The sequence below is a fragment of the Lagopus muta genome, chromosome 2 (assembly GCF_023343835.1).
Source record: "Lagopus muta isolate bLagMut1 chromosome 2, bLagMut1 primary, whole genome shotgun sequence".
Taxonomy (NCBI): domain Eukaryota; kingdom Metazoa; phylum Chordata; class Aves; order Galliformes; family Phasianidae; genus Lagopus; species Lagopus muta.
The window spans coordinates 71,607,102-71,624,071 of record NC_064434.1 but is presented as its reverse complement, the minus strand read 5'-3'; the positions used below and the strand labels follow the sequence as shown (position 1 = coordinate 71,624,071).

The following is a 16,970-nucleotide window of genomic DNA, read 5'->3' as shown; positions in this document are numbered from 1 at the left end:
TTTTTTACTTTCACAAAAAACAATGAGAAAATGCTATTTTCAGTTCTTCCCTTTGGGAATTTATCATATTTATCTTACACTGACCCATATTTTAGGAAAAATTAATGCAATTTGAGTGTAAAAACAAATCATTAAAATTAGGGAAAAAGTATACTCTGTGACCACTGAAAAATGTAAGTGGTGTACTTCAATACTGCATGACTTGTGCATAAGCATATAATAGTCTGTCGCACCAGACTGCCTCTAAAAGAACAAAGTATTTTATATGCACTGCATTATAGAATATGGTGTTTATTTTGAATCCTATGACTATTACAGCCACTGATACATACCCCAAGCCCCTAATTATTTAAATAAATAGGTAGAAAAAAAAACCACATATACCTTTCATTAGTTTTGCAAATGGTTCAGGACAAGTGGATGGAATGGGCAAAGTAAGCTTATTGACAGCAACTCCGTAAGCCACAGCAAGGCCATCAATGCCACGGTAAGGAACTTCTCCTGTAAGCAGTTCCCACAGCAACACTCCATAACTACAAAAAGTAATTTTTAAATGGTTATTTTTCAGAATACTGACACCTTATTTTATCAGAACAATCAAGTATGTATTCAACCATATACTGAAATTCTTGATGATTTCCCATGTCAAAGTGAATGCTTTAAAGAGTTCACACCACTTCAATCATCTCGCACCTTTTCTCCAATACAGCTAACCAAATTCAACGTCACTTAGTTGCAATCTTACCCTACTGTCACATGCTAGCTGAAAAAACATGGACGTCAAGGACTCAAAATATAACCTGAAGTCACTTCTCTATAAACACTAGTGTCACATAAATCTCAGTTACAACAAGAAGTTTGAACTAGAGGAAAACAAGTGATCCTTGCACCACCGAAGTCAAACAAAAGAACAAAAAATACTCCACCACCTCAGCAGAGCATTCAGGCCAGACACTTTTCCAAAGATTTCAGTTTCCTAGATGTGCTGGTGAGGCCTCACCTCGAGTACTGTGTTCAGTTTTGGGCACCTCAATACAGAAAGGACATTGAGGTGCTGGAGAAGGTCCAAAGAAGGGCAACAAGGCTTGTGAAGGCCTTGGAGAATGTGCTCTATTAGGAGAGAGTGAAGGAACTGGGGCTGTTCAGTCTGGGGAAAAGGAGGCTGAGGGATGACCTTATTGCTCTCTTCCAATACCTGAAAGGTGCTTACAGCGAGAGCGGAGTTGGTCTCTTCTCATTTGTGACAGGACGAGGGGAAATGGCCTCAAGTTGTGCCAGGGTAGGTTTAGGTTGGATATCAGGAAAGACTGCTCCCCAGGGAAAACCCGTTTGGATGTGGTGCTCAGGGACATGATTTAGTGGAGGGTTGTTAGAGTTAGGGTAGTACGGTTAGGTTGTGGTTGGACTTGATGATCTTTAAGGTCTTTTCCAACCTGAGCAATTCTATGATCCTATGGTTCTACATGCCTTTTCTCTTTTCCTAATTAAAACAGACTAAAACCCAGCATATCTAATCCCTTCTTTGTTATATAAAGGCCTGTTAATTTTTCTCTCCCTACAAATCTGAAAAGATCGAGAAAGAGTTACACACACAACTAGTTTCCCTATACAGGGAAAGAAAAACAGTACTGTCTCCTGTGAAAGGTGCTGGTGAGATCTTTTCTTACCACCACGTATAGAAATCAACAATCATAGACATTCCTATTGCGGCAAGAGTAACCATAAGAATTTCTGCTATGCTTTCCAGTCTAGATGAAAAGCCAGGTGTTGTTTTTACTGTCTTTGGGGTTGTACACCCAGTGTTTTTTTTAAATGACCCAACCCCCAGCAAAACACTGGAACAGCATGCTAGTTGCTTTTATTTTAGATCTCCTATTCCAATACGACAGAGAAAGTTGTAAGTCTCAGTGATTTTTGTGGAAGGAGGAATTTCTTTAGTATGTGAGCCTACAGTGGACTTATCTAAGAAATGTACATGGCACTGGTGAGAGAGGTAAGGGCTAGGTACTCCTTAACATCCAACACTCCTTCCATGTACCCCACCTAGTACCACCAAGTACTAGAAGTACAACCCCAACTACAGCAGATGTGAATACAAGAATAACAAGAATATAACCGGTGATTTTTACTGTCACTGCCTTCTTCTGAAAGTCATTCAGCATTGTGTAAAACCTTGCACCACTTGAGAATAAGTAAATAAAGAAACAAAGCCAGTAAACTACACAGTTTCAGCACAAACAGAACATGTTTCTTACATGTGTAGTAACTACACAGGAAGCAATTTGAACTAAATAGCAGCACTCTGTTTATCTAAGTTCTGTTCATCAATAAAATTTTAGCCACCATAAAAATCACAGGAAATTAATGAATTCACAGGTTTAACAATGAATTAAAAGCTAAGAAGTACTGTTTATTCCTAAAAAAAAAAAAAAAAAAAAAAAAAAAGCAATAAAAGTAAAAAATCTTAGGATTCTTGATCATTGCCCTCTTTTTTTTATCTAATCTATACAGCCACTCATATACTCAAACTCCAAAGACCAATTTCATTTTAAAACGGTTGTACTTCTGACAATAATAAACACAATATTTTCTGGTTTTATATATGATGGAAAAATTCTATTAAAGATTGTTTCATTTGTGCATTTAGATAAAGCATTAAAAATAATCTTACACTCTCCCACCAAGTGAAGACTGGTTTTCATTCAAGAAATTCCCTGGTTAGGGCTATTATGTATCTATTTTAGCATGAATTCTGAAGCTAATCAGAACCATAATAAAAAGAAATCATCTTTCACAAAAGACTTGTATCACACCATTAATTTTTGTTACATTTACAGTTTTAGCAATTTTCCATAGCGCCAAACAGGTGATCGTAACACTTCAACCTCTTTTAGGGAAGGTAGTCTTAACTTCAAGTGCCAAGAGCCAGCATGGGCTGGGGTAGAATTCTACAGATGATTTCGAGTCCTCCTGATTTTGGGAGGTGCTGGTCAGTCCATCATTATCCAGGACAACCACTACTTATTACTCAAAAATGGAAGTTGCGACTTTGTGCATTAAATTTCACCAGCACACATACAGTCATTCTATGCGTACAGTCTGAGGTACTAAGAAATAGTATTTGTAAAAGAGTAAGGAGTAAAACCCATCTCCTTTTACATCTTGGGGAAAAAAGGAAAAAAAAAAAAAAAAAAAAAGAACCCCCCCAAAAATACAGGCACTCAAATACACCCAAATTATACATTAAGGTCACAAACCAATGCTTTCAGTAAGTTGTTCCTTAGACAATTTGGCCACTAAAATTTATTCCCCTGCTGTCCAGTGTGATCTAAGCCTTTCTTTCTATATCGCATTCCAGCAATAACTTGCTGTTTCAATGTTTTTTAAAAGCTGATCAAAATGGAAGTAAATCAAAGTTCTCAAAATTTCTTTTACTTTACACACACATCTACAACTCATCTTATGAAGCAGAGCTCACTATGCACTGCCACATGAATCCCTTTAAAGAGTAGATGAAAATGCCAGGCAAAGGCAGCTATTCAGCAAGAGCTTTTTGATTTTGTACTTGCACTTTCAGGCTTCTTACCTAAGATTGACATACCAAGACTGAAATATGCAATAAATGATGGAGAGACAGGAGTGAAAAAGTGGAATTCCTCTTTGTTGTTTTTGTATACAGTTCCAGACTCCCCAAAACAGTAGTTACAATTTGGGTTTGTGAAGCAGAAGGATACAAGTTCAGGGCCTAGAAAGAACACATTCTGCTACCTAGGATGACACGTGAGAAAATGCTGCCTGCAAGACAGTATGAAAACCCTGCCATAACAAACCCCAGCACTGTCTGATTCTGGAATGCTGCTTGCAAATGCAATCATATTTGAGCAGCCTCAACTGCTCAGGATTTTATTTTTAATAAGTGGTCTATAGACATCTTGTGGAAACTCAGTACTCAGTAACTTCAGTTTAAACTGTTTCTTAAATATATTCTTGTCTTTGAGAGACCCATGCTTACATTTGTAACCCGATGTCTTTAAAATAAAAAGCACTCCAACAACTGGAGTATTACTAAACTTGCAGTATTATTTGTTTGCCTTTTAAAGGAGTAAAGATAAGCAACAGAACAGATTGAGGTGCAGTAAGCAGAAAATCTTTAGAAGCCAAGAAGGACTTAACTATACTGTAAAACAGAGCCTTTCTACTTAAAAACCTCTCCTGTTACAAGTCCATCATTGAACTAAATACTTACATTTTTACAAGAGAGGCGTGCAGGAGAGAAGGCGAAGAAGAGAAATACTGTAGATTCCAAAAATGTAAACTAATGTTGCAGCAGAATATAAAATAATTGCACCAAAGCATACCCCCTCAGATACCTAAAATCACAGCAACAAGACTGGACAGGACCTGTAATTAAGCATGGAATACAGCTGATTAGGGAAAACGCCTACACCCAAACTCCACCCCGCAAAAGAAAAAGAAAAAAAAAAAAAGAAAGAAAGAATGGAAAAGAGCGAAGCCAATGATGTTTCTGAACCGGTCATCAACTCAGACTGATGTAAACAACATGCTGAAAATCAGTTGCAGACAAATGGGTGTCAGAAAACAGTAGTGCAGATACAGAATCATCCTGAGAACACCAAAAATGTTACTTCATGCTGTAGAATATCAAGCATCTACACAAAATGAGACCGTATTTAAGAACTATGCAACACAGAGCATGCATAAAAGGCATGAAAAAAACAGATTGAAGTCCTCCCCTCCTTCCCAAATAGCTTCCTTAAGATCATTCTCAGAGAAAACACTTTAAAAAGAAAGGAAACGGAGACTTTTCAGAGTGAGGCATTGCAACTTTTAAAGGCTACAGTGCAATCACGACTATTCCCCCAAAATAGCTTTCTTCAGTACATGTATCCCATACTACGTCACTCAAAAACAGCATCAGTATTGAGAACCGTATTATTTATCTGATCCATCAAAATGCCTTTAAGGAGATATTCACAAGCTTAACACAGTGAGGTATGCACTTTCCAAATTAGAGAACACCTTAAAATAATTTTATGTCTCACTACAGTTACTTCTCACTACAGTTACTAGAAGCAAAATCTCTATGGAGATTAAAAACCAGCTGTTTAATTTTACACATGACCACATTTTAGATTCCTAGAAAGCAGTACAAACTTCAGTTAACATCTGATAAAGTCCTGGTTTGCCAAGTTTTTTTTATTAAATGGGCATGCAAGGGGAGGATGGATGGTCCCATTTCTTTAAAAAGAATGAGACTTCTCAGCCATCTGATTTGGAGCAAACATACCATTACTGATCAATCATATGGTAGTACATAAAGAACGTATCACTCTTCATACTAATATTCAAGATAAGTTACTTAACCAACAGATTTTTAAGGGTTTCTCTTAATGAGATCTTGCTTTCTTTCCAAAAATATGGTCTTCTGCTATTTTCCCTGTCTTTCTTTCAAATTTTTAAGTCATGAGTAACTAAAGGTAGATCAGAAGTAGAAGCTGAAAAATTAATGTTTTTCTTAGAACATCTATACCTGCCGTATACTGAAATAACTTAGGAATCCATCAGGGAAAGAAATGAAATAGAAATTCATTCAAAAACCTCAGCTTGCTTCTACTGAATACGGTCTTTATAGTAGATCAACTTCTTACCTCCAAATATCACTTCCTTTAGAAAACAGGGAGGACTTGATAACTTCTGGAGCCATCCATGCGTACGTCCCAGCTGCACTCATTTTGGTTGTTCTGTGCCATTCTCTAGCCAGACCAAAATCTGTAATCTTCAAAGTTTTATTGCAAATGTCATCATGTTCCATCTTCTCTAGCAACAAAACTGCAAAAGATTGAGTTTGTAAATTAATTCAATGGGAATCAAAACAAAACTGCCATTCTTGTTATTAATTCCACACGATTTTGATTTCTGCAAATAACTGTATGATCTAAACATTGTGAAAATACTATCAACTTTTTTTAAAAATAAAAATGAACAAGTTTACTGATAAAATTCCAAGTACTTCTAAGTAAAGAAAGAGAGAAATACCTGCAGTGTCACGACTTTCTTGCAATTATGTGAGTAGATATTAAACAAGCACAAGAGATTCACCAAGAAGAGATAGAAAAGAAAGCATCCAAATTCAAGAGAGCACAGAATAGTAACATCCCACGAATGACAGGTTGTGAAAATGGGATTCACTTTGAAATTAGATTCTCAAGTAGTAAAAGTAACAGCAGCAGTAGGAACTAAAACAAACGTTAAGAATTTTTATAAAATAACCTAAAAAACAAAACAGGAAACATCATCTCACTGTGTAAAATCCATCCCTCATACTGCACCCAATCTGGGTTCATCATCTCAAACTGCATATAATAAAACGGGAACACACAGAGAAAGACACAAGCAGGTTGCTCCCAACAGCCTGTTCTCAGCCCAAAGCGCAGTTAATAGACTCAGGCTCTTCAGCAGGAGAAGAAGGTTAGTGACAAACCTGATAGCATGCACCAAACAAAGAAAGCTGTAGGTAGCAATTGCTCACAGCTTCTGATCAGAAAAAAAAAAAACTGGACTACATCAGACTAAATTAGCTGGCAAGAATCAAAACCACATGGCAGTTGATCACAAACACACAGGGAGGTGAACTTGGAAATTTTTGCCAGAGTATGTACCATTTTACATAGATTTTAAAAGAAATTATATGAATCCTCAGAAGACAACTCCATGCATTTATGTACAAAATACAGGTACAGGTTCAAGAAATCCCCAGGCCACAAATTACTAAAGGTGGGGAAAGCAGACCAGGGAAGTTATTTTGCCTCAGGAATATGCAACTTGCAGCAGGACACTGGAGCTGGATGAAACCCACATGGTGTTATACCCACTGTAACTTCACACCCGTTAAAAAGCAAATCATCTTTTGCTGTTCCATCCTACAGTGTGTATTCACTGTCTGACTTGCTCTTAATACGGCTGGCAAACTCGTAGTACAGCTTCATAAAAGAGTGTTAAATGGAATGAATGGGCTTAGTGTGTTCAAGCAGAGCAAAGACAACAGGTGCAAAAGAATCATTTTTAAGGCACTACAATCTTAATTCCATATTCAGTGCCTCTGTCACTGTCAGTGCTAGTAACTGTTACTGTTACTTTTCCATTGCAATGATCTCCTGGGACAAAGCTCAAAGGCTGAATTACTAATAAGAATTATTAATGCATGTGTTTTCCAAGCATGTGCACCATGCAGTTCAAGGCAAAGCACTGGGACAAAGCAGATGAAGAATGATCTTGCCTCACAGAAGAAAAACTGGTGAGCTTGCATTTGCAATCGCAAATCATTTTTAGTGGTACAGCTTAATTACAAGTATTTCAAAAATGATGTCAACTCCAGATTAGAAAAGGCAGATCCCACATTCCATTTTCAGTAAGCGCCTTAACACAGAGGAGAAGAAACAAAGGCTGAAGTGGTGTAGACAAACTACGAGCTCCAAGTCAGCACCACCAGAACAAGTTAAATTCATCCAGGAGTTTTTATAACTGTTATACTTGAATGAAAGACCTATTGTTTGCCCTTCCATTTGAAACACGTTCAGCAGAATTCCTGACATTCCTTGTCAGTCAATGTGACCGAAACCAAAAACAGTCAGTCTTGCAAAAGGTAATAACGGGCAGGAGGCCAGGTTTCATCCTACGGAGGGACCACGTTCCTCTGCACTCTGCACTTCCGCTTCCGGCCGCGGTCTGGAGAGCGGCTGCAGCACACACTGGAGAAGCAGCAATGCTGCTCAGCACAGGCGGACGGTGCCAGGCAGCGCCTCCCAGCCCCTGCTGTTCAGCTCCTTGCAGCTTCCTGTCTGAAAGCAATCATTTCTGCAACATTCTGCTCGCCCTGCTCACTCGGCCCATGCACGTTCCTCTCCCAAACCCATTGAGTTGGCTTTTTCAGGCGATTCACCCCCAGTATTCAGTTTGGTGAGAGCCAGTTCAGCATTTCCTAATTTATTTTAACATTTTTCAGACTTTACGCTCTCCACAAGGAGCAAAGTTCAGACTTATAAAAGCAAAGCTGACTCTTTCTGAATGATTGAAAAATCTATTAGCAGGAGACTAAGTCTCGCACGATAAGAATGCTTTGCATCAGTCCAGCCAACATAAAACCTTATCTTAGCCTGCTATTCAAACACCGCATGTCCTATGCTCAGGAATCAACATCTGACTCCATATTTTCAGGCCACAAATGTTTCCTACTGTTTACACAGTTTTCAACTCAATTCTGAAGTTCAACCAACTCATAGCTTGGCCGGGATTTCCCCGTTCTCACCTCCCAGGGAGAAGGACAAAGTCAATTTATTAACATCAGAGCATCGAAGGTTTGGGTTCCACACACTGGGTGCTGCCTGAATATGAGACACAGCACGTGTCTGGAACCCTGTACGACTGGGGAACAAAGAGTTGTCATTGCATGCTATTTTCAATAACTTAATGAAATATAAATGAAGAAAAAGTATACATGTTACGTGGTGAAGTGATATTGGAACTGATAGCTATGATACTGTGCATGTCCTAAAAATTTAATAATTTTATGATAGTGCAGCAAGAATACAGAAGTATTCCAACAGCATCCCTAACAAATTTCTATTTAACCATACAGATTAAAAAGAACTTTTACTCTTTAAGTATGTCATGCTACTAAAGAGAAACTGGAAATCCAAGTATTGCCTATATACATCGCTGAAACATGCAGCTGAGAGTTATGAAATAATTTAGTTTTTTTTTCTGATAGAAGTTCCCCAGAAAGGGCTAAGGTAGCAGACCTCATCAGATGCAAGAACTTTTTAGGAAGTTTAATCATGCAAACAGAATAAGAATTAATCAAAGAAACCTATACAAGAATCAATATTTCCATATAAAGGAAGGTATTGAAAGACAAGTTACCAGGATAGAAACATCATTACTGTGTTTATTAGGAAGCAGGCTTGTTCCACATGCCAATTAGCAATCTGTGGAAACATACAAGGTACATTTCAGGAGCCAATAGCAAAGCCCACCCCAAAAAAGACCAGATCATCGTACCGGAAACACATGCAAAGTTGGAAGGGATCAACAGCAAAACCTAGAGTTACAAAGCAGAGGTGAAGGAAGAGGAAAGGTAGGGCTGTTCTGTCTAGCACAAGGAAAACCAAAACAGCAGCTGCATACAGTTGCAGAAGTAGCTCACGCAATTCTAAGTGATGCTAAAAAAAGGCTTTTTTTTCCTGTAGAAATGGAGAAGTACCATTAGAACTGTACAAGGCATAAGACTTCACATGAAATACTGGATGACTGGAACAGCGTATATATATGCTCAACAACAGGAACTTAGACTGAAGCAGGTGTAGAAAACAGAATAATGAAGAGCGGGTCACTCTTGCTATTTAGATAAGAGCTTGTCCTTTTTGCTAGGACAAACAATGGTTGAGAGCAGAGATCAACCACATTTATGAACAGGATGCACGTCAAAAGCACTGGTGCTCTTACCAATATAATACTCTCCCAGGTACTCTGCCCAATCCATTTTGCTCATGTGCTCATGACTAAACTCAGTTCTAGACCTGGAGCTGCAGGGGTGGGGAGAGCTTCATATCATATTCCAGACAACACCTCTGCTCTCCCACCTCCCTTCTGCTGTGTCGTTCCTCCCCACTCCCCACTCCCCACTCCCCCCTCCCCACACACAGTGTATAGCACAGGTTACTCTTCACAAAGTCATAAAATATAACACATTCTCCTATCAAACCTACTGGTTCCTTAAATAGCAATGCCATTAATCTGTTTTGCCTGCTTTCTGCCTTATCAGTTACAGCTAGTCTTTTTCTACAGATCTTATAGCATCTGCAAACATTTTATGGTACAGCAGTGTGCAGATAAAACATACTGCATGCTTTAAAACTCAGACTGCAATGGGACTGGACCTGTGGGGCTAGCATGTTCTTTCCAACTCTGCATTCCTCTTTTTAAATTGGCATCATCCCTACAGAACCACTTCTGTTCCCATACACATGTTATCCATCAGGAAACCACAGAGTTACACTTGAAAAGAGGCAAGTCACGGTAACATCCCATCCTTGTGCTCCCACTCTCCTCTTCCTGTGCCATCTCCCTTTTCTACCTCTCTCATGTTCTCTGCTCCATTTATGCTCAGAGCTGCTGAGCGTAAAAGGTAAGACAGCAACTGCAGCAGTCAGGATTAGAGAAGCACAAAGCAGCAGGCCAGGCTTGGTCACATTTGGACAAGAGCTGCTTTTTCTGATCCATTCTTTTTTTGAAAGCTTGGGTTGAAAATATATTGGGGAAAAAAAAAAAAAAAGTGAAGTAAGAGGCAGGACATAGATGACTGTATTCCAAGAAACAGAGAACTGAAGGTTACAGGGTTCTGCTACCCGTTTAAAAAGGGCAAAGAAAGAGAGAGGAACTGACTGACTACAGAAATGCAGAAGGGATCCAATTCTTTTTTTTTTTTTTTTTTTTTTTGAAGACACGGAATATTACTGCCATGAGATACAGCCAGGAAGTAAGTGGTCAAGAAATAATGGGGAAGAGCTTATTTAGACAAGCCAAATTCCTGGGGTGGATGCAAACTCAGACAGGTCCAGGACTACACCCTCAGTGCACGCTTCAGTACTAAGCTGAACCTCCAAAGAGGAATTGAAGCAACTTGTTTCAACTGCAAGTATTTTGTCTAACACGCAGTTTTGCACAAAGAGCTCACCTTCTTGCCTCAGCCCCTTTCATTTCTATGTTTCAAAATGCACGTAGCTTTAGAAACAGTATTTACAGCAAGCATGAGGGAATCATGGACAGACCTCTTAGTTGTCAGCACAACCAGGAAATTTGCACCTTGTACTCAGGTCTTCAACGCAATTCTTTTACTGTTATTTCCTAAATTCTCCTCTTTGTTACTAAAAGATACGCAGATCATTATACTTCTCTGATGTTATTAACTATCTAGAAGTCAGCATTTAGCTCAATCTCTCATTTGACAAGAAATCCAAATCTTGAAATCCAGAGACTTTATGCAATTAAATCAATTTTATTTCATAATGCATTTCGACTCTTTCAGGAGACCATTATCAGTGGCACAACTGATTTAAGTGGCTACACAAAGTTTTCTTAGAAAAGCCAAGTCAGAAGATCAAGTAATAAGAAGTATAGGGAGTTTAGTTGTACTTCAAATGCCTATATTTACAGAAATTAACCTAAAACGCTGAAGTCATTTGGATCCCTCCCCCTCCTCTTCTTTATACTCTACAGTTTCTACCGTACCCTATTCATAGCATCTGTTTTGTTGCCAGTAAAAATGAAGAGTTAAGCAGACTTTTATGAGTTAGCAGTTACTAGCTACCTCCATCAATAGTTCTCTAAGCAGTTGACTGCTATATTTTTCACTAACAAAAGGTATTTAATCTTACAGCTATTTAAGTTAATGGGATTACAGGTTGAGCGCCTACTGCCACTCCATTTACCACCACTGATAACGTCTTTCTGAAGAACATACCAGAAAGAAAGTAGAGAGCTTCTACTATACAGCCCTACTTGCCAAGAAAAGATTGCCCTGACAATGCTGCTACTGTGGTCCCCCTGCAGCTCCCCCCAGAAAGTTCCCCCTCCATTTGTTTGCAAGTGAATTTGGTTCCTGGTAATTCACTAAACATGCAACAATACCAGTAGGAAAACCTTGCATCTCTACCTGAGGAACTAACAGGAAGAAAAAAAAAAAAAAAAAAACACACAAAAAACCTTCTTGAACACACCACATATTCAGCTAACGAAACACAATACCTTGACAATATTAAGAGAATTATTTCCATTACTTGGAGTTATTTGGCACCAACTGCAATTAGAAATTTAAATTTCAACACTTTTTATAGAAGTCACGTCCAGCTCCACTAAGCATTTCAACTGCAAACTAAATACCACAGTGAAAACATTAATTGATCAGGATGTCTTTAAGCTATAAAAGGGTGATCCATTTGCCTTTACAGCACTTCTTTTTAGCTACCTTGCTTTTCTCCTGCCAGTTCTCAAGGTAGCAGCTGTTAGTTACCTCCTCACCTTTGCAGCTCCACACTGTTAAGACTGTGATCACCTCACTGGATAAGTTTAGAGCTTGCCATTCACAGAGGAATTCCATCTCTTAGAGATTACAAACACAGGACACATTTATCTACTTTATCCACATTTATCTATTTTATTATAGGGACACTGTGCTCCTCTATCCTTGTCAGCAGACATATAACCATTTCTTCATTTTCATACAACATTGAAAGCAGCTCAACAATTTGGTCTTACTTTGGTCTTACATGCACTTGTTTAAGAACATCTAGCTTTAAAAAAAAATAATAATCCTACCTCACACGAGCCAACATACATTTAAGAAGTCCTGAACAAAGTGTTCCCAACTGGGAAGCCAAAACAAGACAAGACTTGACAGAAAATGTCCTTGACAGCAAGGATTTACAAATATACACCATCTGCATAAGAAAAATACATCCCATAGTGGGCCATGTAAAGAACAAGAAATCAGCAAAAACACTGGAACGACAAAGGCTCGCCTGACTGTCTGCAAGAAAGGAGGAAAGCAAGGGAGAGTGAAGAGGAAGGAGAAAGGAGCGATTTCAACAGCTGCAGCATACCTTGCATCACCATTTTTTGCTTCCCCTTCACTTCTTTAATAACCATTATTAAAGCAACTTTGGGCAAATGGAAACTTGAGAGAAAAGCCGTTTTAACAAGTTATTGGCACAGGCTGCAGATGCTGCGAGTTATTTTCCTGCCTGCCATCTGTACTTCACTTGCTATTCTGACAGTTCTGTAACGCAAACCAGAAATTTCTGTTGTGCCTTAAGAGAAAGCACCAGAGGTAACAAGCATTTGAAATTAGACATTAATTATTGTTTCAACAGTAAATTCTGAAAAGGATTTGGATTCTGCATTACACAAAAAAGCAGACTGCACTCTAAACATTATTAAGTTCTTTGTTTAGTAAAATACCAAGATTAGTTCTCCTATTTAGTTTTACACTTAAGAAAAGTTACTTCACTGCAGCAATTCCTCTACAATTTCACAATTACATGGAAATCAGTCCATGCTGAAACTTGGATTTAAAACTCAAACCACTCAGTTATGCTGCACCTACCAGGAAATTTCACACTTATTAGAAACACAGCAATTACTTTGCTTTTAAGTGATCTTCTAAGCTTTTTCTTCTTTGTTTGTTATTAGTTATTAAAGGGCATCTATGCAATAAAAACAGTGACCAAAATGAAAGGAGATCAGAAAGACATGCTAAGAACTACTAAGAATAATAGTTTGGTGGTGAATCAGTCATTCTTGACTGAGAATGTTTACAGTTTCAAGCCATACAGAGCAAAGTGCTCACAATTCCTTAAAGACCATCAACTGTGTTAGGAAATAGTCATGCCCTTTTTTTTTTTTTTTTTGCAAGCAGTTCCTTCCTATTCCTAAAAAAACAAGCAAACCACAAAGGTGAGGCAAACCCTAACTGTTACATACATAACTGCAAAAGGAGAGTCATAGGCAGTAGATAATGCACCAGGTAAAGTCTCCTCCAAAAAATAAAAATAAAACAAAAAGCATACAGAAAATGTACTATCGCTTTCCTTACCTCAAGTTCAAGCAAGACCTGACCATTCCCTTCAGAACAGAGCAAATGAATGCATGCCAAACAACATAATAGAATTCACAAAGAGAATATACCTGAGGGGCTCATATTCCCCAAAATGACTCCCAGGGCCAAGAGGTTCCCTTCCTTCAGAAGGCAGCTAACGTGTTAACTTAACTATCATTAGTAAAATCATCTTCTCAATACTTTTTAACTCAAATTTGTTTTGAAATTATATTGACATCTTCTTGCAGTAAATAGAAAATCACTTAAAATGACACAACTTCTGAATACATGCACTTATTTACACAGTTGGCTTATTTTCCTGCTTATAACTTTTTATATTTGTCAATTATGTGCTTTGTTGTTACTTTATACAGTTCACAAAAAAAAAGTTGCATTTGATATGCTTACGTTAGAATATTTAATGCACAAAAATATCAAAGGTTAGATATTTTATAAAGTTTTATGTGAATATACACATTAAAATAGATATTCACATTAAAAATAAATAAACAAAAACACATTCTTCCTTTAAAGATGATTTACTAACTAACCTGAGCCATTAGGGCTGATGTCAAAGCGAAGACTCCCTAAGAGCCAGCAGTCACTTCAAATACATATCTTAGTCTCCTCTCTAGTTACAGCCTCTCATCCTCAAAGGCTTTTTAGGGCTGAGTCTTAGTGACTGAGTAGTCTTGAGGAAGTTAATTATCCAGATGGCTCAACAAAAAATAAAGTCTCCAGAGAAAACTGTTTTCTGCTGGATCCATCATCTGACCAAACTCCTACCTACCACCTGTATGCAACCACAGATGTGCAAATCCACTGACATACAGGAAGCAGTAGGGTCTGTCAAGAGATGTGAGGGAGAGCCTTGTAGCACGGCTAGCTGCTAAACTGAACCAAAGACAATGTGCTATAGGAAGTGCAAAAATGAGCAGTATTTCAAAATTAATACAATTCTTCTACATCTAGTTATATTCAAAGATGTACTGATAGAATCCAGCTTTGTTGCTTTTTTCTGTTAAAAAAGATCACTGCTGAAGAGAACTACTTGGAGAAGTTGAAGACCAAGAAAAAAACAACCTTATGTTCTTTTGACTGTGCTTTCTGCTATGAAAAGCTAGCCTAAAAATCCAAACTAACTCTGGTTGTAGATGCTTTATCAAGTATAGTCATTGAGTTCTCCTAGAAACACATCACTTCACATAAAACCCCTTTAATATAATTTCTGAGAGATTTTAGCAGGTCACAGCTCTGTAAAGGAGCTGAAATTTGGCCACTGGTTTCATCTGAGAATTAAAGCAATCCTATAAAGAGCAATTGAAAGAGTCTTGTAGATTTTTTTTTTTTTTTTTTGCCAAGCTAAATCTTTTCCAAAACAAGGAATCAGAAAATGACTGAATTTTGATCTCATATTTTTATATTTCTAAATACAAAACTTGACAGAAAAAAGATTTTTGTTCCATCCTTGTAGCTTCTTTAATAGCTGCAGAACAGCCTCTCCAGACTGCGCACTGCCAGGACTCTAATATTCTTTAATAGCAAAGGCAAAATGTTTGATTTTAAATGAGAACTCAGTAAGCTTGGCAGCATTCTTTCTCTTGGGAAGACAAAACTGAAGGGTGCTTTTTTGATTCAATAATTAAGGGAGATTTAATAATGAGTAAAAAAAAAAACAAAAAAACAAAAAAAAAAGTTTTTCTTTTAAAATAATACTTGATAAAATAACTACAATTAGTTCCATGAGAAATATTAGTAACATCTAAGACTAGTGGTAAAGAAAGTGAGAAAATTTTCCAAACATACAAAACCAAAGTATATTCAGTTCCAAGGGTTAATTTGTCCCATAATGAGCCACAGAAATGAAGCAGTTACTCCTGCATTTTTCAGAGGGAGGGCTGGCTTATCAGCTCTAAGTTAATAGCACACCTGCCAAAACACAGATTTTAGTAGCTATGAAGAGAACAAAGCATGATTATGTAGCCAACACTGGCATGTCTAGGACTGATTTAACTGCAGCTATGACCTCCCACAAAAAAAGGTTAAACTTGGCTGGAAACTCTAAGAAGAAAGAATACTTCTGTGGTGATATTTTACATTATTTTATATCTCTCTCTACAAAAAACAAGCAAACAAAAAAAAAACAACCACCAGCACTAAGATGCACTAAGTGGTTTAAAATTTACACATCCACTCACTAGCAGTTAGTGATGCAGGATAAGTGCTCTGTAACATAGGGAAACAAAGTAAAAATGGTGAAAACTCATTTTAAAATAAGTCAATGCAGGAATGTAAATTTATGACACCAGGTGTTAGTTTGTTCTGCTACCTTAGATAGACAAGTCATTTAGTATTTAAAATACTCCCCCTGTACTCAGCACTGGTGAGGTTGTGCCTCCAGAACTGTATTTGGTTTTGGACCCCTGACTACAAGAGAAACATTGAGGGCCTGGAGCATGCCCAGAGAAGGGCAGTGAAGCTTGTGAGGGGTTTGGAACACAAGTCTTACCGGGAGAAGCTGAGGGAACTGGGATTTTCCAGTCTGGAGACAAGGAGGCTCAGGGGAGACCTTATTGCTCTCTACAACTCCCTGAAAGGAGGTTGTGGTGAGGTGGGGGGTTGGACTCTTCTCCCAGATAACAGTGATATGACAAGAGGGGATGGCCTCAAGTTGCACCAGAGGAGGTTCAGGTTGATTGTTAAGAAAAACTTTTTCTCTGAAGGAATGGCGAGGCATTGGAATGGGCAGCCCAGGGAGGTGGTGGAGTCACCGTCCCTGTGGGTGTTCAAGAAAACTTTACATGTTGTCATAAAGGGCTTGGTTTAGTGGGTAATATTGGTGGGAGGACAATGTCAGAGGTCTTTTCCAACCCTGGTGATTTTATACCTATATGTAGGTATAGAATACATAGGTATTACACATATATATTTTATACCTATATATATTTTAAACTTCAATACCGTAATTATGCCTCTAACAAGAGAAAACCCAATGAACTGAATTTCAATGTTTCAAATTTTAACAGATCATCAGAAATGAAAAATCAAGGGCAGAAGTCACTCATGCTGTAAAGACTCCTTGCGAAGGTTCACACTACAAGGCCACTGTTTCAGCACTTGAAACACTGAAGCATATTCAAAAGAAAGTTCAAGCTCAGTGATAACAAAACCCCAACACAAACAAAAACAGAGGCTGCAAAGAAGAAGCTGTTATCTTCTAAGGTCAAAGAAACCACAAAACAGTATTCAGCATCCAAATACAATACAATGATGTGTTGCTTCTCCGCTCTTTTGAGTT

The 16,970-nt window shown here is 38.0% G+C and overlaps 1 protein-coding gene across 2 annotated transcripts in view; it reads right to left on the bottom strand.

Moving 5' to 3' along the window:
- MAP3K21 (mitogen-activated protein kinase kinase kinase 21) overlaps window positions 1-16,970 on the bottom strand; it is a 43,226-nt gene that overhangs the window by 17,719 nt on the left and 8,537 nt on the right. For both annotated transcript variants that reach the window (XM_048936312.1, XM_048936313.1), the window contains exons 2-3: window positions 5,670-5,850; window positions 385-533 (exon numbers count right to left, since the gene is read on the bottom strand). In XM_048936312.1, coding sequence (XP_048792269.1) covers window positions 385-533; window positions 5,670-5,850 — 330 coding nt within the window. The remainder of the gene's footprint in view (window positions 1-384; window positions 534-5,669; window positions 5,851-16,970) is intronic.